This window comes from Aedes aegypti, chromosome 1 (assembly GCF_002204515.2).
Source record: "Aedes aegypti strain LVP_AGWG chromosome 1, AaegL5.0 Primary Assembly, whole genome shotgun sequence".
Lineage (NCBI taxonomy): Eukaryota > Metazoa > Arthropoda > Insecta > Diptera > Culicidae > Aedes > Aedes aegypti.
The window spans coordinates 48,591,458-48,613,845 of NC_035107.1; the positions used below are offsets into that span (position 1 = coordinate 48,591,458).

Here is a 22,388-nt window from a genome sequence, read left to right on the forward strand (position 1 = left end):
AAAATAAATTTTTGAAAATGATTCTGAGGCTTCCTCCCTGGTATAGTACCGATGAGTTACATAGAATATCCGATGTTGAAACATTGGAACAAATGTCAAATAGAATAATTAATCATTTCAGGCAAAAATCGTTACAATCTTCTATTGCCACGATTAATGCGTTATATGTTTAGGTTAAGTTAGGTAAAGTATCTTGAAAACATTTTTTTTTCTCTTATAAGCAGGTGAAATCAACTCACCTGTAAAAATTCTGAACTCCTACGGCAAATGAAATGTAATATGTTGTTAACAAAATGTTAATAAAATCTTAGATATGTGTTACCAAATTAGGATGATAGTGTTGTCTAATAACACAGAACACCTAGATATAAGAAATAATGAATGTAATGTTTGGAATGATACTAACAAAAAAATAAAAAAAAAATACAAACAACTTTGTAGAAGACCGTTTTTGTCTAATGTTTCATTCTAAAGCGCAAAATGCATCTTTCCGCGTAAAACTGATTCCTGGACCACTGTGCAATGATATGATTTTAACTATTCCATACTGTAAATACTTCAAATTTGATTCAAATGAAAATCAACCCATTTCACCCTATGAGTGGGCATTCTGAACCACCTTGCCCTAAACAATTTTTCCGCTCTCTGCCGCGCGGTTCCTTTCTAGGTTAGGGTCAATGTCACTGCCGCATGCCGTCGCCGCCGCCTAATCCCCTAGGTGAAGTAGGTATTATTGGTAAACAACCGAGACCGAAGCACGCAACCAACAAGGATCGCCCCCGTTCGGGCCAACTGATAAGAGTTCGTGCAGCACTCGGGTCGACATCTAGCGCCATGCCGTGGCCAGGTTCGGTACCATAACGATTGCGCGCGGTTTGGCAGGAAATTCAAAATTGTTGGCGCGCTCCGACAAGGACATCCGTTCAGTCTATCGGCGACTGTAGACCGGTGAAGACGTGTTCCTGGCGGTGTGAACAAGTCATGCGGTTTCCAGTAGGCGTCGAATCGTGGCCTACTTGATTTTCGGAAGTACTAATGGTTTTCATATCGAGGGGATGCTGTTAATTTATAGTCGTAGTAATCGATCCGGCAAGTTCCCCACCCAGGCTTCTTGGATGTGCGTGTTGAAGATAAGGTGTTATTACTCATAAATCTAGCTAATAATTGTGAAATTCTATTTTCGGTGGTCGTTACGATTTTTGTGGAAAGGCGATTGCCCGTTTATCAGATGAGTGATTGTGCGTGCTAGTATGACCCGTAGGATTGCTGGAAATGGATAGCTGATGGAATTATAAGGAGCTGAGTGTCCCGAATTTTGTGATGTAGATAAGTGTGCACAAGTTCTAATTAGTGTAGACGTGTTGCGTGACAGCAATGAGTAGCAGCCGTAGTCCTTACAAATTGGCACTGTCGGACTTGATTCCGGCAGTAGCTGACAACGGAATCGGAAATGAGTCCATCAGTGATGTTCAGTTATTGCTCGGAGCGATAGAAGAGCTCCAGGAATGGAATGGTAGTACCCTAGCTGATAACGAAACCGGTTCCGGTAACCTGTCACGAGTGCTCGGAAGTGTTGCTCCCTCTACAGTTCCCTCGTCCTCGTCGTCCTCGATGTCATCCACGTTGGCCTACCTGTTGGAGGCCGGTCGCGTCCAGATTCCCCTGTACAGTGTTATCTTTCTGTTGGCTGTGATAGGCAATTCGTTGGTGATTCTCACCCTGGTGCAGAACAAGCGGATGCGAACCATCACCAATCTGTTCCTGCTCAATTTGGCTGTGTCGGACCTGTTCCTCGGAGTGTTCTGCATGCCGTTCACCCTCGTCGGGACGCTGCTGCGGGACTTTGTCTTCGGGGAGGTCATGTGCAAGCTGTTGCCGTATCTGCAAGGTGATTTGAAGCGGGGGGGGGGGGGGGGGGGTGGCGTGTCGTGTTCCATTTTCGGATGGAGTGATAAGACACAAACTTTTCACTGATTGATTGAGACGGGTTCGGATTCAACTGAGTTGAAACAAGAGAAAGTTTAAGTTGATAATTAATGCTGAAATAATTTTGCAGACAACAGTTTGATGGTTCCACTGACATGGGATGATTTTTTTTCTTTTAGGTTTTGGGCCCACGCGTGCTCTAATATTAGAAATTTCAGTTAAGTTTGTCACATTAATCATGGATCTCGCAAGTACGAATCGTAAACGTGTCAATTTGAACAGAGATTCCTGCAAATGTGCGTTTACTTTATGGCATTTGGTCAAATGACATTTAGTCGATCGACATTGGATAGAAAGTACATTTTGTCGAAAGGAGATTTGATCGAATGGACATTTGGTCGAAAATCTATAGAGCAATTCGTCGTCAATTTCGATTTCGATTTCGTCAACAAAAAACCGGAATTTTTTTTATCAACGCCTAAATATTTTTTTTTTTTTCATTTTTAAAATATTTAGAATAAAATCTAAATACCTATTCTGAAACAGTTTAAATGTTTACAATAGACTCAGGGTTGAGTTTTCGACATAATGTTAATGTTGAGCACCTACGATACATGGTGGGTGTCAAGTCATATACTATTCAATAAGGTTTCACTCTTTCTATATACTAATTAATTGGGGTTTTCAAACTTAGCATGGGCTGTTGGACAAGATAGACTCATCCTTCAACAATCAAGAGTTGCTCTGGCCACGTCCTAGCAACAACTGGAATTTGTGATTAGTTGAGTACGCACTTAAGAGAAGAGTTCTGTTTGATCCTTCGACCTTGACGCTTGCTCCTGGGCAGTGCGTCAAGAAAGCCCGAACAGTTTTTTTTTTTTATTCATTTTGGGTCGCGCGCTTATTTTTTTTTTCCTGAGTGCTTTTTTATAGCCGAGCAAACGAGTGAAGCCGAAAGTGGATTGTGGCTGCTCAGTCAAGGATAACGGATCAATTGGTGAGCTCGTTTCATGCTACTATTTCTAATCTATAAAATATGTATGACTGCACATTCAATCGTTACAATGGTGGGATGTAAATATGATTTTTCAACAAACTATGGATGGTTCGTCACTGTGAGTGTCGACACAAACTCTGATTCATGATTTATTTATGTTTAACATTTCTTTTTTCAGAACACCTCTTATATACCTTTATTTTTGTAATTAAAAAAACTTTGAATGGTTCGACACTACAAGTGTAGACTTGCGAAAGGTTCACTTTATTCAACAAACTTTGGATGGTTCGCCACTGTAAGTGTCGGCATAAGAATAAGAGTGTTCTATGATGTCCCAACCAATCGAGTTTTTTGTTTCTTTTCAAATGAGTAAAATATAATAACACATGCTTTCGTCCTGACAGCTGTAGGAATGTTACATTTAGGTATTTGTTCAACAAACTTTGAATGGTTCGTCACCTCAAGTGTCGGCATAATTTTCCTCTACATAGATATTGTTCATATCAAATGAATATATTATATTTACGTATAAGCATGTATATATCTCACAAATCATTGTTTATCATGGTCTAATCGCTTATCAAAGTGAATCCTATGACCCAACGATCCTCCCCATTAACAAACATCCCTCCCAGTAACCTTTGTGGAGATGCAGAGGCAAACACGGTCTCCAAAAAGCAAAGGTTACACACTAACATTCCTTCCCCCAATCCCACCTGACTGCAAGGACGTGGCCGGCGCCGTTATTGACCCTGTATAAATAGAGGCACTGAATTATGCACACTGAAGAAGATTATGGCCAATCCCAGCCGAACTTCTAGTTGATTCTTTGTGCATTTTCACTGACTTCGGTCAATCACGGAATAGCAACCATTGATATGTGTAGTCAGTCTAAGCTAAGCTAAGCTAAGCTAAGTTGAGTACGCACTTAAGAGAAATGCAGAGAGTTATTCTAATGATCGAATATCGTTCAGCACCGATGGTCTAACGATTGATTTACAGGCCATCCTCATTTGATGGGGAACCTGACATTAAATTGCCGACAACGAAATTTTGTAATATTCTGCGACAACGGACGGATTCCATGTCAAATCGGTCAGTCACAGAACTCGACCATCTTCGATTCGGATTAAATTTTGCACATGTTTTTGGTATGGTAGAATAAGTGTTTTCCATAGAAAAATTGATCATTTTGACTCAAGCGTAACTTTTGAAAATGGCCTATAAATATTTGCATGCAACTTATTTGAAAAATTCTAACTCCAAAACTGTTGATTTTAGAGAAAAATGTTCTATGAAGAAGTTGTAGTGAATCGTTTGGACTATAAGAAAAAAATTTACACTGAAAATTTTTTTTATTTATTTTCATAAAAAAACTCAAAACTAAAATTTGAATTTTAAATTTCACAAAAACCCCATTTTTAATTTTTTTTTCAAATTTTCACCATATAATCTTGATAGTAAGAAGAGGATTAGGTCAAAGTTTCATGATGGAGAAATTTTTAATAAAACAGTTTTTCAGAAACAACTTTTTCCGATTTTCGAAATTTTGATTTTTTGTCAAAATAAATACGTTTTGATGATACAGTAAGCATCTTGAAATGATTCTAAGCCGTAATGGTTATATGAATAATTTCACGAGAAGTAGCCATTTTCGAATTATATCGAGTTTAATGCAAAAAATATTAGAATAGGCCATTTTCATAAGTTATTCGCGTTTCTCCATCAATAATAATACGTTTTCGAGAGTAAAGACCATATTTCTTTCCATTTACTTATTTTTCTTGATGGAGAATCACGAATAACTAGTGAAAATGGCCTATTTAAATATTTAAATAATATATTTTGCATTAAACTCGATATAATTTGAAAATGGCTTCTTCTTGAGAAATTATTCATACAATCATTATGGCTTAGAATCATTTCAAGTTGCTTACTGTATCATCAAAACGTATTTATTTTGACAAAAAATCAAAATTTCGAAAATCGGATTTTTTTTTTTTCTTTATTTTAGTGTTTTTTAACATAAAGCTAGTTCAACACTCGTCAGAAGAGGTCACCGAAATGGTGCCTCAAAAAAGAAGGACCCTTAAGGGGTGCCTCTTTCGAGCCCAACCAAGGGGTCTCGACAAACACAGAGTAACGCTATTTTAGCTGACTCACTGGACAGTCGACCTGTCGTTGTTTTACATGTAACACCCACCGACAGTCTTGAATTGAAATATCCTAATTGTGAATGCGCACCGCATAATGCGAAACTTCCTTGTTTTTGAAAAATTTGATAACCTAATTGCGTATAGCCGCCGACTTTTTTTTTTTTTGTTTTTTACAAGGGGGAAATCTGCAAACAGATCCCCTGAGAAGATAACTCAGGGAATGCGGGGATGACGCACCAACGACGACCCGCTAAAACCAGCCTATGCACTGTGCATGAGCAATTCATTTAGAATTGCTCAAGTGGTGAACAGTGCATCGACATGACCCTTGGACTCAGACCCTCATCTCCCCGGAACCACCTTACGGTATTTCTTCGGGAAGGGACCAGTGCATATAGCACAACACGTGTAGCAGAAGTAGCCTATGCAAACTGCTTCTCCTAGCCGACTTAAACAATGTTACAAGGGACCAGCCTCTGCAGGGCTAATCCTCTGCAGCCAACTCTTGGTCGGCGCGCCATAGACGCTGCAATTCTAACATAATGTGAGTGACAGCCGTAGTTACTGCATTCCAGCACTCGGCATCCGCACACATTCTCTCTATAATATTGTCGGGGGACGTGTCCCCTCCGCATGTAGTGAGCATGCGACCTCTCACAACAGTGAAACGGGGGCAATCGAACACGACATGCTCCGCTGTTTCCTCTACACCAGCACAATTGGGGCACGCAGGAGATTCTGAGTGCCCGAACCTATGCAGGTACTGTCTATAGCAACCATGTCCTGACAGAAACTGCGTCAGGTGGAAGTTCACTTCCCCATGGCTTCTACCATACCAATCTGACACATTTGGTATTAGTCGATGGGTCCATCTACCCTTAGTGGAGTTATCCCATTCCTGCTGCCAGCTTCTGAGCGTTTCCTCTTTACACGTGTCGCGGACTCCTCTGGTACCCCTTTGGTTGAAGCATTGAACATCTTCCTTGATGATGAGCCCGATGGGCGTCATCCCGGCTATGATGCACACGGCCTCTTTAGATACCGTCCGGTATGCACTTGCTACTCTTAAGCACATTATCCTGTACGTGCTTTCCAACCGCTTTAGGTTTCTGTTCGTTCTAAGCGCTTTTGACCAGATTGGTCCTCCATACCTTAGTATGGATAGCGCCACGCTTGCCAGCAGCTTGCGTTTGCTGGCAATTACAGCAGAGCTGTTAGACATCATCCTCGAAAGCGCCGCTATAGCCGTAGATGCCCTTTTACAGGCATATTCAACGTGGCTAGCGAAGCTCAGCTTGTCATCGATCATTACCCCAAGATGCCTAAGGGATCGCTTGGACTCTATGGTGCAATCACCTACCGAGATAAGCGCCCGTTGCTTGGACTTGCGGTTGTTGACCACCACCACCTCAGTCTTGTGACGGGCCAGTTCTAGTTTCCTAGACTTCATCCACTCATCAACCAGGGAAATAGAGTGCACTGCTGTCAACTCTACTTCCTCCATCGATTCACCATAGACCACTAGGGTGATATCGTCGGCGAAGCCAACAATCTTAACACCCGTCGGAAGGGGCAGCCTCAGTACGTCATCGTACATCGCATTCCATAACAGCGGGCCCAGGATTGAACCTTGAGGTACTCCCGCGGTAATTCGAACGCTTTTCTGCCCCTCCTCTGTGTCATACAGTAGAATCCTACCATCAAAATAGCTTTCTAGAAGCTTACACAACTGCACCGGTACCTTGAGGCGGTGAAGCGCGTGTGCTATTGCTTCCCAGCTTGCGCTGTTGAACGCATTCTTCACATCCAGAGTGACAACCGCGCAGTAACGGATGCCGCTCCTTTTATGCTCGATTGCCACCTCAGCTGTTTGAACGACCGACTGGATGGCGTCCAGAGTAGATTTACCTTTTCTGAATCCAAACTGGTTGTTGGACAGGCCGTCCGCACTCTCCGTATATGGTACTAGTCTGTTGAGAATCAACCTCTCCAATAACTTGCCCGCCGTATCTAGTAGACAGATAGGTCTATACGCCGACGGGTCACCTGGTGGTTTCCCCGCCTTTGGTAGTAGCACCAATTTCTGTCGTTTCCATACATCCGGGAAGATTCCTTGATCAATGCAGCGTTGCATCGTGGTTCTGAACATGTCCGGATCCGTGTTCACTGCCGCTTTTAAGGCAACATTCGGGATACCATCGGGTCCCGGTGCCTTGTTTGACGCGAATGATTTCACGACTTCTGCCAGCTCTTCGTTCGTCACTCTCGCCACTTCTTCTCCTTCATCTGCCACATACGGCGCTGGGGGCCATGGGCTTATGGGATGGTGCGGGAAGAGTACATCGATTATCGATCGCAGCAACTCGGGCGATTTCTCTTGGGGCGCTATGGCTCCTTTGGTCTTAGCCATTACCACTCTGTAGGCGTCACCCCATGGACTAGAATTGGCACTCTCACATAGACTTTCAAAGCATGCCCGTTTTCGACTCTTGATTTCCTTTTTGAGAGCCAACTTTGCCTCTCTGAATGCTGCACCGCGTTCCTCTCTTTGTGCTTCTGTGCGTGCGCGTTGCATTCTTCGTCTAGCCCGAAGGCAGATTGCTCGAAGATTTGCAATTGATTCGCACCACCAATACACTGGCGGCCTGTTCTCTCTAGGAGGGGCTTTTCTCGGCATGCAAGCATCACACGCTCGTGATATCACAGCAACTAGCTCTTCACCGTTTAGGTCCAGAGTGTTCCGTTCGCGCCTCAGGGCTTCAATGAATACTTCGCCGTCGAAGCGCGCTGTTTTCCATCCTCGGGCTTGGGTCGAGTTACATCGCGCTGCCTTCTGCCCGCCTGGTATTATACTATAGCGAATCGATTGATGATCGCTATGAGTATAACCGTCATCAACGCGCCAGTTCATGGTACCTAAAAGGTTAGGACTACAAAACGTCACGTCGATGATCGATTCTGCACCATTTCTGCGGAAGGTACTCACTGTACCCACATTTGCCAGCTCTACATTTAATGCGGCCAGGGATTCCAACAATAGCTGGCCTCTTTGATTGGTGCAGCGGCTACCCCACTCCACTGCCCATGCATTAAAGTCGCCAGCTATCACTACTGGCTGCCGATTAGCTAGTTCGGCAATCATCCTGTCAACCATGTGGGAAAATTCCTCAATCGACCACCTTGGGGGCGCGTAACAACTGCAATAGAACACGCCGTTGATTTTTGCTATCGCAAAACCGTCATTTGAGCTAGAGACTACTTCTTGGATTGGGTATCGTCCTGTCGTCCCTATAGCTGCTAGCTGTTGAGACCTATCCGCCACCCAGTTCCCGTTGTTGGCTGGTATGCGGTATGGGTCCGATAATAACACCACGTCAGTCTTGGTTTCCGAGACTGACTGCCAAAGCAGCTGCTGGGCTGCATCACAGTGGTTTAAATTTAACTGTGTTACTTCCGTTTTGGCTGCTTTGATACTCCGCTTGTGCCCGGACATTTGGGTCCGCCCGTTAAGTGTCCGTTGTCTGCTCTGTCGACACATATTAGGCACTTAGCGATTTGCTTACAATCGCTTGCCCTATGGCCTTCAGCGCCGCATTTTCTGCACATCTTACTTCTGTCGGGTCCATTGCAATTCCACGACTTATGGCCCTTCCCGAAACACTTGAAGCAAACTTCAGGAGGCTGTTGTATGCTCAGCCGGCAAACCGACCAGCCTACCTTGAGTATGCCCAAGTTCTTCGCTTTGTTGGCCTCTGCGACCGGCAGCCTGATCGCCGCCACCTGGGTGCCCTGCGGGCCCTTTCTAAGGTGGATGGCCTTACTGGCTACGTCGATGTCACACTGCTCTTTGAGGGCAGCCGAGACCTCCGCTGCATCGGTGACCTCATCCAGATTTTTACACTGAAGAGTCGCTTCAGCAGTAAGGGATCTTACATCAACCTCGTCACCAAGTACTTCTTGTGCCAGTTGCTTATAGACTGCACCCTTTTCCTTGGCGTCCTTCTTTAAGACTAGGATCATTTCACCAATCCTAGTTCGCCTTATGCTTCGCACGTCTGCGCCCAATGGCGATAGCTTCTCTGTGCTTCGCATCGCCTTCAGAACCTCGGCGTATTTTGCTTCCTCTGTTTTGATAACGAGGGCTTCGCCTAAATTCCTACGTTTCGCTGTTTTCGGTTTAGCGCTCTCCTTGGGCTCCGTTTTCGGTTTCCTCTGTTTTTTCTTATTTCCAACTCGTATCCACGGGTTGCTGTTGCCTTGCGCCCGTGGTTCCTGTGGATGCACTGCCTGGTTCCGGTTAACCCGTGGCTCCTTTTTCTTGGCTTTCTTGGCCTTAGGATTGGTGTTGGCCTCTCCTTTGTTGCCATGTCCTCTTGATCGCGGGGCTTGGCTCGTGCCAGCTTTTCCGCTTTGGAGGACGGCCGCGTAGGTCACTTTTCCCTTAGCAACCATACGTCTTTTCGCCACGTATTCATCCCCGGAAGCTTCCCTCTTCCGCATCGCGTATCGAATAATATCATCAGATATATTCGCGTTGCCTGTGAAGGAAAACACTTCGGTCTGACACGACCTAGTGTCTTTTTGGCCTTCTACCTTGCCCAGTTGTTCCTTGGCTTTCTCGTAGTCCTGCTTTGCAGCTAGGACTGATTGTCGCAATTTCAGTAGACTTGTTTTCAAGTCTTTGCTGATATTTGTTTTGCTTTTAACATATTCGATGATGACATCAAGTTGCTCAGCAGCTACCTGCATTTTAGGGAGGTACCCCCTATTGCGATCCATGGCCTCGATTAGTCCCGGGCCATCGGTCACCACACATGTTGCACTGGAGCGGCCAGTGCCTGCCGTCGTCACAGTATCTAGGCTTTTGCCCACACTGTTTTCAATAAAGTTGGTCGCCTCCTTCCTTGGCGGGAACCTTAGCCGGTTACTGATAGGTCCAGAAGCCTCTCCTTCACATTCCGCTAGTTGTTTGTTTTGGTTGATCATCTCTTATGGGTCCCCCTAAGAGCCGCTATCCATCTCCGCTGGAATAGTCGCCTTTATAATCCCATGGTTATCTATGCAAGCAGGGAGGCCATGCTAGGGTTGACATAGTCCTTTATGGGGTACTATGTTCAGAGCCGGATCGGCGCAGGTCAGGTAATGGCATCTGAGCCTACTCCCGCCCAGTTGGAACAACCAGGCGACGGATTTGGAACGTACTCTAAGGCCTGCCACGGTTTTACGGGACGGGGGCAGCCTGCGCCATTAACCCACTCGCCGTTTCGGGCCAGTGTCACCCGACCCTACTAAGGGAGTAGAATGTCGCCGCTGTCAGCCTCAAAGCATATTATCCAGTACATATACCGTTACTTGTCCTTTGTCGTGCGCTGCCAGTATACATAATTGGGGCCGTACTGGCGTTGGTCCCAATGTGCTCGAAGCACTCCTTCTCGTGATTCCATGCCTTGTCCGTTTGTATCGCGACCAGTATGCCATAATCAGGATCTCACTGGTATCAATCCTGATGTGCCGGTTGGCACTCCTGTTAGTTTGGGCTAGGGTACTTTAAGCGGCACCGGTCGCTGTGACAGAGTTGCATTCGGATTTTTGTGGTTTTTATGAAGGTTCATCAGAGCCCACTGCGAACTTCACCACATCCTGGGCAACTCCCCAACTCGCAGAGGTCCTGGGGGGGGTCCGTTAAGCCCCTGGACTGTCGTCCCTGCTGCCGCCGACTTTGGCGGTAGGCATCTGCTTAGACGGACTAAGCTGGCTTGTAGAGTTGGGTCATATTTGTCCGTACAGATTGATAGCTTTTAGGAACTCTATTAAAGTTGACACGGTGGCTGCGTCGTTTCCTAGGGAGCTGCGGATATTTCCCGAAATTCCGAAGGATCTCCGGGCTGATTCGTATTGCGGACATGTACATATAAAGTGCTCGACGGAGTTCTGAACGCCGCAGATTGAGCACATCCGTCTGAAAGGACCACGTCCATCCATGTTATGAGAAACCCGCGTATGCCCGGTTCTTAAGCGGGAGATGACTCGTTGATCGTGGAGAAGAGGACAATCAACCCAGTTTTCGGTTGAGAGTTTGATTTTTCGCAGGTGCGGAGAGTAAGACTGAGCCCATTCAGTACCCCATACGTTCTTGAAAGTTTTCGAAATCCATCTTTTGACGTCATCGAAAGGAACCGTTTCTTCGAAACGAGGAGAAGAATGGCCAGTCCCGGCGAGGTTATCGGCAGCTACATTTCCGGGTATCCCACAATGTCCGGGAATCCATGCGTAGGTTGTGTTCGGCAGAGCATTCTCTAGCGTCCCCTGAATCCATGGATGTGTGGGCCTTTCAGATTGCAAGGCAGAAACCACGCTTGCTGAATCTGTAAGGATTAATACTGGTCGGTCGGATGGTATGGTGGCTGCTATGAAAATAGCAGCGGCTTCCGCGGAAAAAACGGAGCATGTAGGAGGAAGACTAAGGCTTAGTGAAATGTCGGAGGCCGAAACTCCCAAACCGACGCCAAGGTTCGAGAGTGACCCATCGGTGAAGCGTTTTTCGTGACTGGGATACTTGTTATGTAGCCAATCGAGGACGGTAGCTCTAAGAAACGATGAATTGTCACCTGCGCGAAACTGATTTGCAATTGCGTTGTCTATGTTTGGTTTCGATGAGTGCCAACAAATATCTCCGTACCAGTGAACCTTGGCCACTGGGGGGAGGTCCACGTTGGCGGCCGACTGGAGGATTCTGCACGCTTCAGATAGGATAAAAATCCTGTCGTCTCCGGATGTTTTTTCGGTAATAGCGGCAGCTTTTCTGCAGACAGCCGTGTAAATGAAAAAACGGAAGGGGAGAAGACCTGCTTCGACGCAGCTTGAGTCCGCCGGAGTTGAAGGAAGCAACCCTGATATTATGCGTATATACCCGTGGTATACGGGAGCGAGAGTACTAACGAGTCGGTCTAACGCTATACAAGTGAGTTCTAACCCGTATGTTAGCCTGCTATCGATTATGGCTTGCGCAACCCGGAAGCGCACTGCCCGATTGTTCGTTCGGTGGGGGCGTGAGATCGTCCGGATTATATTCAGGCGGGTTTGACAACTCTGCTTCACCGAGTCAAAGTGATGCCGGAAGGTGAGCCCATGGTCCACAGTGACCCCAAGCACCTTGACGGTTTTTTTGTTAGGAATAACTGCCCCATTGACCATAATTGGGACGGGGTTACGATGATTAGATGGACACACATGACATCTAACGCTTTTCGATGCGGACAGCTCGAAGCCGACTGCAGAGGCCCACTTATATACCGCGTTGACAGCTGCTTGGGTTTTAATTCTGACACGAACTGGTGTTTTACCGCTAACGACAAGAAGGATATCGTCAGCGTATACAAATACATATATGCCACTGGGAAGGTAGCTAAACACTCCGTTCATTGCCACCAGAAATAAGGTGACTGCTATCACGGATCCCTGTGGAACGCCGGTCTCTTCCCGATATGAGTCGGATAGGAAGTCACCAACAAGGACTCGGAAGGAACGCTGTTGTAAAAAATTCTGCACGAAACGCATGATGTGCCCTGATAGATTCCATTCAACTAGTTGACGGAGAACTAATGGACCCCATGTCCGGTTGAACGCCTTCGATAGATCTAGGGAAACGATCTCGGTATGCAAGCCACTGGAGTAAGCCGTATGTAGGACATCACCGAGTTGGGAAAAATAGGTTGAAGTCCCGTGCCCTGCTCTAAAGGCATGTTGTCTATGGTCCAAGAGGTCATGAGATTCCAGGAACTGTTTCAGTCGACGGTTCACCATCCGCTCCATCACCTTTGCATACAGCACGTGAGTGCAACTGGCCGGAATTTGGATGGGCCACGAGAGTCACTGTTAGTCTTTGGTATGGGGATGATAAGGCTTTCGCTCCATTCTGACGGAAAACTGTCCGTGAGCCATGTTTTGTTGATGAGATCCAGGAGTTGTAGTTTGCCGGAAGGAGGAAGATTTTTTATGAGAGGATAACCGATACCATCTGGGTCAGCAGATTTACCGGTACTACATTTGACTGCGAATATTAGTTCACTGAGAGTGAATGGATTGTTGATTGGCGCGTTATCATGATCATCAGGAACGGAAAAATCAGCCACAGAACTAAGAGTTGGTTGAATACGGCGTTTAAAGAAATCGCTGTAGCTATCGATGGCTGCTAGCTTTGCGAAATATTCGCCTAGAGCCATTGCTACTGCTGGAGGTTCCGAAACATCAGAGCCTTGAATTTGAAGTGTAAGTGGTGTTGCTTTACGCTTTCCACTGAGAGCATTTATCTTGCTCCAGAGGTCAAAGGAAGTTTGTGATGGATTGATGCTGTCCAAGAAATTTTCCCAGCTGGCACGCTTGGCGTCCGCGATTATCCTTTTGCATTCCATGTGTCGCCGCCGATATAGGTTAATTGCATTCTCCTTGTTAGGGTGGCCAATGGGAATACGCTTGACCGTGCGTAGTGCTTTCCTCCTAGATTTGACTGCTTTTCTGGTGTCATCCGTCCACCAGTGTAGAGCCTTCCTGCCCGGTCGATTGCTAGTACGAGGTATAGATGATTCCGCGGCATTGTGGATCACTTTGGCCAAATCGGTTAAGTTGGTGGGTGCATGATTTCGGGAAAGATAGCGAAAGCTTTGAGTGTATTCGTTCCAGTCTGCCTTCTCGTACATCCATCTAGGCCGACGGGCCAAAGCCGGCGGGGAGGCACATGAGCCTATTCGAATAGGATGGTGATCGCTACCGTACATATCGGAGTCCACACTCCACTGAAAACGGTTAGCGAAGGAGCGACTTACTGCAGCTACGTCGATGGCTGAGGAGGTATGCCCGTTAAAGAAGGTATTTGCACCGTTGTTAAGGACAATAAGGTCATGTTCCTCGAAAATATTGTGTAGGGCGATTCCTCTGGCATCAGAGCGGTGCCCACCCCAAATAGGGTGATGAGCGTTCATGTCGCCAACGAAAAGGGTGGGTCCGGGTATCACCTCAAGGATTCGATCAATCCGCTCACGCAGGTTGGGTAAGGTTCCGACTATTAAGCACCACTTTTTCATTACGCAACTGTTTTAAGTATAATTAAGCAAACTTTTTTGTGGTCTTATTCACCAATCATATCTTTTTGCACTTGAACTTTCATTTTAGACAAAATTTGATATAAATTGTGCAGTTAAATTTAGATTAAACCGATTTTTTCAACATGCTTGCTGTCTCCATACTAAATTCTTCGTTACGGTTATATAAAAAAATACAAAACTTTTTTAAATCAACAAAAAATAATTATGAACTTTGTTGATAAGTATTGCTATACGCATAAAATTTGAATTCTGTGGCAATTTAAGCAAATAAATTGCCTTACAAGCTGACAAACTTGCATGCAAGTTGGCTAAAATAGTCATTTTTGGCATTTTCAACAACCAATATCTCAAAAACTAGACATGCTATGATATTTTTGAAAACGGCAATGGATTCAGCAACCTTAAGTTGAGTGAATAGCGGTATTTTAGTGCTGGAGACAAAAACGTGTTCCGCAGTGTTATGTACAATACAATATTTCTATGAAGAACAGCTCGCGGTCAAAGGATATTCGATTTCCTCGAAGTTAAAAATAGGTAAAACAGTTTAAAATATTCAATCAATACCGCATAGGCAAAAATCTCGCAAAATAGTAGCGTCTAAATACCTTAAAATATGAAGATTAACATTAAAAGATCTCTGACTGAAAAACGGGACCAAAAAGAACCACGTTTCAATAAAGATTCCTCGAAAAATCCAACCAGTCATCTCAGAGGGTAAAAAAAATCTTTAAGGATTTTTCGTCACGTTACGCCAAAGATTACTAAATTGTTTTCCTGAGAATTAAATTCAAGTGTTTGCTTAAAGTTTACTGCAGTTAATATTTCAAAAATTTCCTCAGGAATTCATTGAGCGATTCCTTCACAAATCACACAATAATCGCTTCTAGATTTTCATCCAGGATACGTTGGAGAATTTTTTTTTTTCATTTTTACAATGATACCCTCCGAAATTACTACAGAGATTTCTTCAAACATTAATTTCTCAAGGAAGTGATCTCGGAGCTCTAAAGATTCGTTCCTTTTTTTTTTTTAAATTTCGTCTTATTTTTGTCCAGAGTTTTTTTAATATAGCATGTAGGAATTTATCTAAAAATGCCTTGAGACATGTTTCCCCAGCTTCCTTTAGACATTTTTCAACCAGTTTTGCAATAATTTCCCAAAGAAGTTCTCAAACAATTTATCCAGGATTCCTCTAAGAACGTCTTCAAAAGACTGGTTAGTAAATTTTCTTAAAATAATTGGAGGGAATTCCTGAAAAGTATCCTGAAAAACTGATAAACTACAGGAATAACTGCTGTAGCATTTTGTAGTCTAAAATCCTAAAACAACAATTGAATTGGAGAATCTATTGAGCATTTACTTCAATTTACCTTTATTTTCTGGAAGAATTCCTAATAGGTTTTGTGGAATGATTCCTTGTTGAATTTTTGAAGCTATTCCAGTGGTAATCGGTGGAATAATTCCTTCTAAAATGACACAAAGTAATACTGAAAAAAAATACATGAGAGTAATGCAAGGGATCCTTCTTTGGGCAAAAGGGGGCCATGGAATTTGAGTGGATCCTCAACAATCCAAAGACTGAAATCGGTCATTTGCCCTAGTAATCCCACCAAACAAAGGCGGACGAGTGAGCGTGGTGTGTAAGGGACCCAGGTAATATTTAAAGCTCATAGGTCCAAACCGGGATTAACATTTCTACAGAAGCCTGTGGTTATACCACAGAATCATGATCAAACCCAAAATTAGGCAAATGAAGTTCCGGTCAATCGCTACATCAGGCCGAAGACCATGCTGATGGTCATCTCAGGCGCTCATCGCGTGGTCCAGAAGTGGTGGCAAAGGTCGCATAAGAGCCATGGATCGAGCAGCAACAGCGAGAACATCGGTAGAGGAGCCCCAAAGGAGAAAGAAATTAAATAAGGTTTAAGAAGGTAAGAGAAAAGAAGGAGGAGAATAAGAATGAGAAGAAGGAGAAGAAGAAGAAGAAGAAGAAAAAAACGAGAGTGTGGAATTCCTGAAATCTGCGAAACAGCAAGGATGAGCGTGCCGTACCCTAGAGATTAAGGACTTAATACAGGGTCTCGTTAGCCGCTATGAAGGGTCACCTTCACCTTCACCTATGAAGGTCACCTTTTGAAATATGACATTAAGTGAATGGCTAGAGATGCTAGTATTAGAAAGTCAGCAGAAATTAATAACGCCAAACAATTTTTCGACTGGGCTGTGTCGCAAAAGGTGAAAGACCAATTTAAAAAAGATTGGGAATTTATCTATGCAACTGAAAATGACTATTCAGAGGCAGAAAAATTTCTTCGAAAAGATTTTCTAACCTTGTTCATTTATACCAAAAGACGAACGAAGCATTTTTGCTAGTGAATTCTCAGATGCACATGAAAACCAAGAAAATACAGCATGCTTTGTTCTTAATAATACAAAGAAACGGAAATCTTCTGGTGTTAGCAAACAAAGACAATCTTCCCGGTTGAATAAATAGATAGTATTAAGATGAAAATGTAAGTTATATACTGAATAATTGAATAAATAAAATTGAAAAAAAAAATAATAATAATCTTATTTGTTCCATAGAAAAGAAAGAATCCCTTTTCAGTGTAATGAAAAATTGAGGCAGAAACAGTTTTTTTTTTTCAGTTTTCTTAGCGGTGTAATTTTTCATGAAAAATTTCATCCATTCCGACTTTTACTTCATTAAAACCAATCCCATATCTTTTTTCAGATGTTTGAGAAAATTTGCAATTGCTTTGATAAAAAAATCTTTGATATCCGATGCTTCGATTGAAATATGGGTTTTCAAAGAAAAGGCTTAGGGTCAGGCGGGGCAAGATGAGCACCCTAAGGATAAGCGCGATTTAAGCCTACTTAAACGATTTTATTTTGGTAAAATTGGTAACCATCCTTATCTTTTACATTATTACTTTGACCTCCAACCATTAAAAGTTTTAAAAAGTGATAAATAGTTTTCCAAATAACACTATAAAACATAGTTTTTTTATCATCGATCAAAAAAACTGCGGGGCAAGATGGGCACCCCCATAAAAAGATGCAATTTACTAAAGAAAACTATTATTTTTCAATGCTTGCAATATCCCAAGATATTATCTTTAATATCTGATAATATTTATCTTCAACTAGCTTAGTTTTTAAAACTTTTATCAGAAAATAAATAACTTTTCATAAATTGCTAAGATTTTACTTAAAAAACGATTAAATTTGTTGTTTGTTTGTATATTTTTTAGAAAAATTGTTTTGTGCAAAGAAGATACCGTAAGTCAAGCTCACAGCTAAATGTGGTTCTATAATTTCACACTTTTACTTAATTTTGAACATGGTGCTCATCTTGCCCCAAGGGTGTAAATTTATTAATATAATCAAAACAATTGAAATATTTTTTAAATTTGATAAAAAATTTTGCTCCTGATTATCTACAGAAGATTATTCTATAACTATACGGCCAAAAACGTATGAATTAATTTGTTTACACAACAAAAATATCACTTTTAAATGAACAAATCTTATATGAAAAGGTAAATTTTTGGACTTTTATGTATTTTGGACAATATTTACGTTGTGCTGTTGATTTTTTAGCTGAAATTTATGGCCATCATATCAATTTAATGATATTCATCAGAACCCCAAATAATGTATTGAAAAAAAAATCGGTAGAAACGACACAAACTAGGGGTGCCCATCTTGCCCCACATTCCCCTATATGGTCATTTTCCACAAAATTGGCCATCACTCAAAAACGAAAAAAAAGTACATTTCAAAAATTTCAGCGATTAAAGCTTATGAAATTATCTTCTCAAAATTATTTTTTTGAAAATTTTCCACGGGTTGGAGCATAGTTTTTCCGGCTTTTCTTTAGGAATTTTCTTAACGGTGGAATTTTTTTTGAAAACTATTTCCAGTTAATTTTTTTTATTCCTGAGAAAATTTACTTTCATTTTTATAAAAAAAAACTTTGTTTCTATGATGCTTCATTCTTGAGTTATGATTTTTAAAGTAAGTAGTGTCAGAGGAAAACAAAAAAAATCCAACTGAGTTTCCCGGGAAAATAGGCAACCCTGAATTTTTCTCAATTTCTTTTTTTATTCATATATTGATGAGCACTGCCTGTGGAAAAAGTTTCATGAAAATCTGAGACCTTTCGGGCCAAACCCGTACGGAAATAAAAAAATCCCCGAACGAACATGGCTGAAATGTTTAGTCCAGTTTGCAGTTCATCAATGCAATGTTGTCTGAATTCAATTTTTTTCTTCAACATTTTCAAGGGCTCAAAAATAAAATATAATAATTTTGGAGTCAAATTTGAACGATGAATCTCAAAATGAAATATTCCCTACATTGAAGGGTGTTCACAAAAAAGGCCTATTTCACAAAAAAAAACTAATATTCATCCGAGCTTGCTGCTGCCTATGCATTAAACACCAAAGGCATAGTTTTTTCCATGAAAGTGTAGAAAAAATATAATTGAAGATCTCAATGACAAGGTGAAAACGCCTACTCATAGCGAAAATGAGACAAATACATCAACAAGTTACTCAATATGAACAACTTCCTACACGATTCAGTGTCATGTTACTGTCACACTGCAAACGAAAATCGATCGATATCTCCCAGCATCTAACCGTCACTTCAGCAAACTCAAGTGCGAACATCTCCAATTTGTCCTCACATCGGGAAAACAATATTGATCCCGGTTGTCCCAGTTAGTCCCCGGTCTACGTGGGTAGGTACGTCAAGCTCAACATGATACCGTTGTTGAGCCCTGTAGTAAATTTTCTCTTTAACCCCGAAGGAAAAGTCTAACAACCAGCCGTTGACCACTGACTGCTGCCATTGTGATATGACACTATCGCGTGGCCGACGACAAGGATAAATTGGATCAGCTAGCTGGCAGTAACTGATCAACTGTCTGAAGTTTTACGACCATACGGTGGGGGAGAGTGGGGTAAAATAACACCAAATGAAATGAAAATTTAAAATGAAAACCAATGAATATTCTTTCAAATTTATAGTCATTTTTTAAATTGAGTATTTTGCTTGACATGAAATTCACGTCATGAAAAAAATGTAAACTGATAACCGATTCGTTTAAACTCAACGATGCCGTTTCTCACCGATCCCCCCTTCCACCGAGAAAAGTAAGATTAATGATGTGACGTCATTTTTTCCCGCCTCTACCGGGAAAATTCTCCTCTTCGTCAAGCTTTCCAGACTTCTGTTCCATATAGGTTGTGGTTTACAATGCATGGTAGAGCAGACAGGTTGCGATGTTGTTTGTTTTAGGTCAATTGGAAATTCATTGTTGACGAAGGAAATCATGATAGGAAGCGAAGCCATTTATCAGTACGGTGCGAATTATGCTATTATAAATGATCCTTAGAATTATTGCAGTCATTTGGAAAGATGTATAGTCATGAAGTGAACAAATGATCTGGCTGGTTCTGAGTCTCCTTGCACAGAACTAATTGTTCTGGTGAATCCATTTAACCTTTGGGTCAATTAGTCGGAATTGAGTCTGACTGATTCATCTGATGACATCATACACATCTGAGCTATTATGATTAAATGGATGTTGATACTCAATAAACATCATTACATAAGTTAGTAACCAAATGCTGTTTTTCCCTACAAAATGCCCAAGTTTGGGCTGTTGTATCTCAGCTTCTGGTAGTCCGAATAGACTGAAATTTGGATGACAAACTACAAATAACTTGAAATTTTGCCTGTAAGGGAATTATTACATTGCAGTCATTTTACAAAGAGTTTCAGAGGGTTGTTCAAAGACAAAAGTAAGTAACCGACAGACTTTTTAATTTAATTCGAAAACGATAAGTTGTGGGTTGTTCCACAATGTTGTTCAATTTCAGAAGTCACACAAATTCGCATAACACACCAAGCTGAGATACAGCACCCCAAACTTGGGCATTTTGTATGGAAAAAAAGCATTTGATTACTAACTTATGTCACTGACTGTATGTTTAAACCTCTCCCTAGGAGCCAGAATCAGTCCCTTTGACTTGGAATGTTTTCCTTTAGCATTGATCCAAAGTGATGCAATAATAAAATATCAAAGCATTTCAGTGCATATTCCCTCTAAGGGATCGCACATGCATAAGTCATGTAATATCAGAGCATGGCCACTGGGGTGATATTGGCTCTCATGTATTTCTCCCTTTTTCCCTGTAGTAATACGAAATGCCATGCTGTCCACCATGCTCTGCTGATCTTGATGTGTAGGGGTTTCCTTTTGATTTTCTGGTTTGGTTCGTGGGAAATTGATCTAAAGAGACACATTGCACTTCGAGGAATGTCTGGCATTTATCGAACTGCAATCTGAGAACAGTCTTTCGATTGCTGTTAGCAGGATGCAATCATCTAAGGATTAAGATGCCTTCTGATGAATTGATAAGATGGCATTATAGCAATCAGCTTGAGAATTTCAAGTGCATAAACCTTTACAAGGAATCTGATTGAAGGTCACATCTTCTCCAGTTCAGTGAATAGTAACGGAATAACACAGAAGTTACAAAACAGATTTCTCATGCCAGTCTGGGACCAAGCAAATTCAGCTATCATTCTGTTTGAAGAGGAAATTCATTCTTCTTCAGTGACACCAAATTTCAGTATTCATTTCAAGGTATTCGTTAAGGTCATTCGCAGTGATAATAAATCACTTCAGTGACCGAAAGAAAACGTCTTCGTTCGAGCAAGGCAAAGAAGCACCCATTTCCTTCTAGCCGCAAATGATGTTCCTGAAGCAGTCAGTCATCAGACCGAACCCAATATAATTGGCTCACGTTAATTTTTCAGTTGAGTAATTTTCTTCTCTTGACATCCATGACATAGCTAAGGTGGTACGTACTCAAGTAATGCAATCATTTTATTGGTTTCGTCGCTGAATAACATTGAACGTTTCTCATTATATATTTTACAGTGTATTATGTGCTTTATCGACTTTGACGTCTCTCAATAGATGCAACTTCGGTTTTATACTGCTGCTCATTGTGCTGCTGCTTGTATCATTCGCCTCAGTTAAGAAAAAGATTTACACAAAGAAAGAGAAACAATTCAGTTAGAAGATGCCAATTTCCAATAACATGGCGCAAACATTGGTGTCGTCTGGCTTTCGTGTAAACGCAAACGGAAATCACCATTTCAATAAAAAAAAAACGGTTCTTGACATGTGTACCTTTCTGACGTGCAGTTTGCTTGTGCACTTTCAACTTTGGTGCAGCATTGCGGATGTGTGCCGTGCCATATCTTCACATTTCACTAGCAGCTTTTTCCTGCAGCAGTCAATGGCATCTTCGGTCGCTAACGATGTTTTTTATCTGTAAACTGACGTGGCAATCGATGGCAAACATTAATAGAACAATCATTGTTGCAAAATGTTCAGACACCTAAATACCATTCGTTGATGTTCATGTTGATGTTGATGTTCCTCTCATAATAGATGAAGAGTTTCTCTGGAGAAGCTTTTCAGTTTTTCCGAGAAACACTTTTTGATTAGTCAAGAATATATTTTTCAGCTTCTCTGGGAAAAGCATTCAAGGCTTCTCTGGAAGCAGCTTTTCTATTTCTCTGGAAAAAGATTTTTAGCTCTCTGGGAAAAGCTACTCCGCATCTTTGGGAGAAGATCCTCTTGAAGAAGCTTTTCAGCTTTTCTGGAAGAAGATTTTCAGCTTGTCTGGAAGAAGCTTTTCAGCTTATCTGAGAGACGATTAAAAGCTTCTCTGAAAGAAGCTTTTCAGCTACACTGGAAGAAGCTTTTCAGCATCTCTAGGAAAAGGTTTTCAGCGTCTCTAAGAGAAGCTTTTCAACATTCTCTGGACGAAGTTTTTCAGCTTTTCTGGGAGAAGCTTGTCAGGTCCTCTGGGACAAGCTTTTCAGCTTCTCTGGGTTGAACCTTTTATGCTTCTCTGGGAGATGCTTTTTAGCTTCTCTGGGAGAAGCTTTTAAGCTTCTCTGGGAGAAGCTTTTAAGCTTCTCTGGGAGAAGCTTTTAAGCTTCTCTGGGAAAAGCTTTTAAGCTTCTCTGGGAGAAGCTTTTAAGCTTCTCTGGGAGAAGCTTTTAAGCTTCTCTGGGAGAAGCTTTTCAACTTCTCTGGGAGAAGCTTTTCAGCTTCTTTGGGAGAAGCTTTGCAGCTTCTCTTGGAGAAGCTTTGCAGCTTCTCTTGGAGAAGCT

General features: G+C 42.2%; 1 protein-coding gene across 1 annotated transcript in view; it reads left to right on the forward strand.

The window, feature by feature from the left end:
* Window positions 1-1,374: 1,374 nt before the first annotated feature.
* LOC23687658 (D(2) dopamine receptor A) overlaps window positions 1,375-22,388 on the forward strand; it is a 279,508-nt gene continuing 258,494 nt past the window's right edge. The window contains exon 1 of the mRNA XM_021838524.1: window positions 1,375-1,888. Coding sequence (XP_021694216.1) covers window positions 1,375-1,888 — 514 coding nt within the window. The remainder of the gene's footprint in view (window positions 1,889-22,388) is intronic.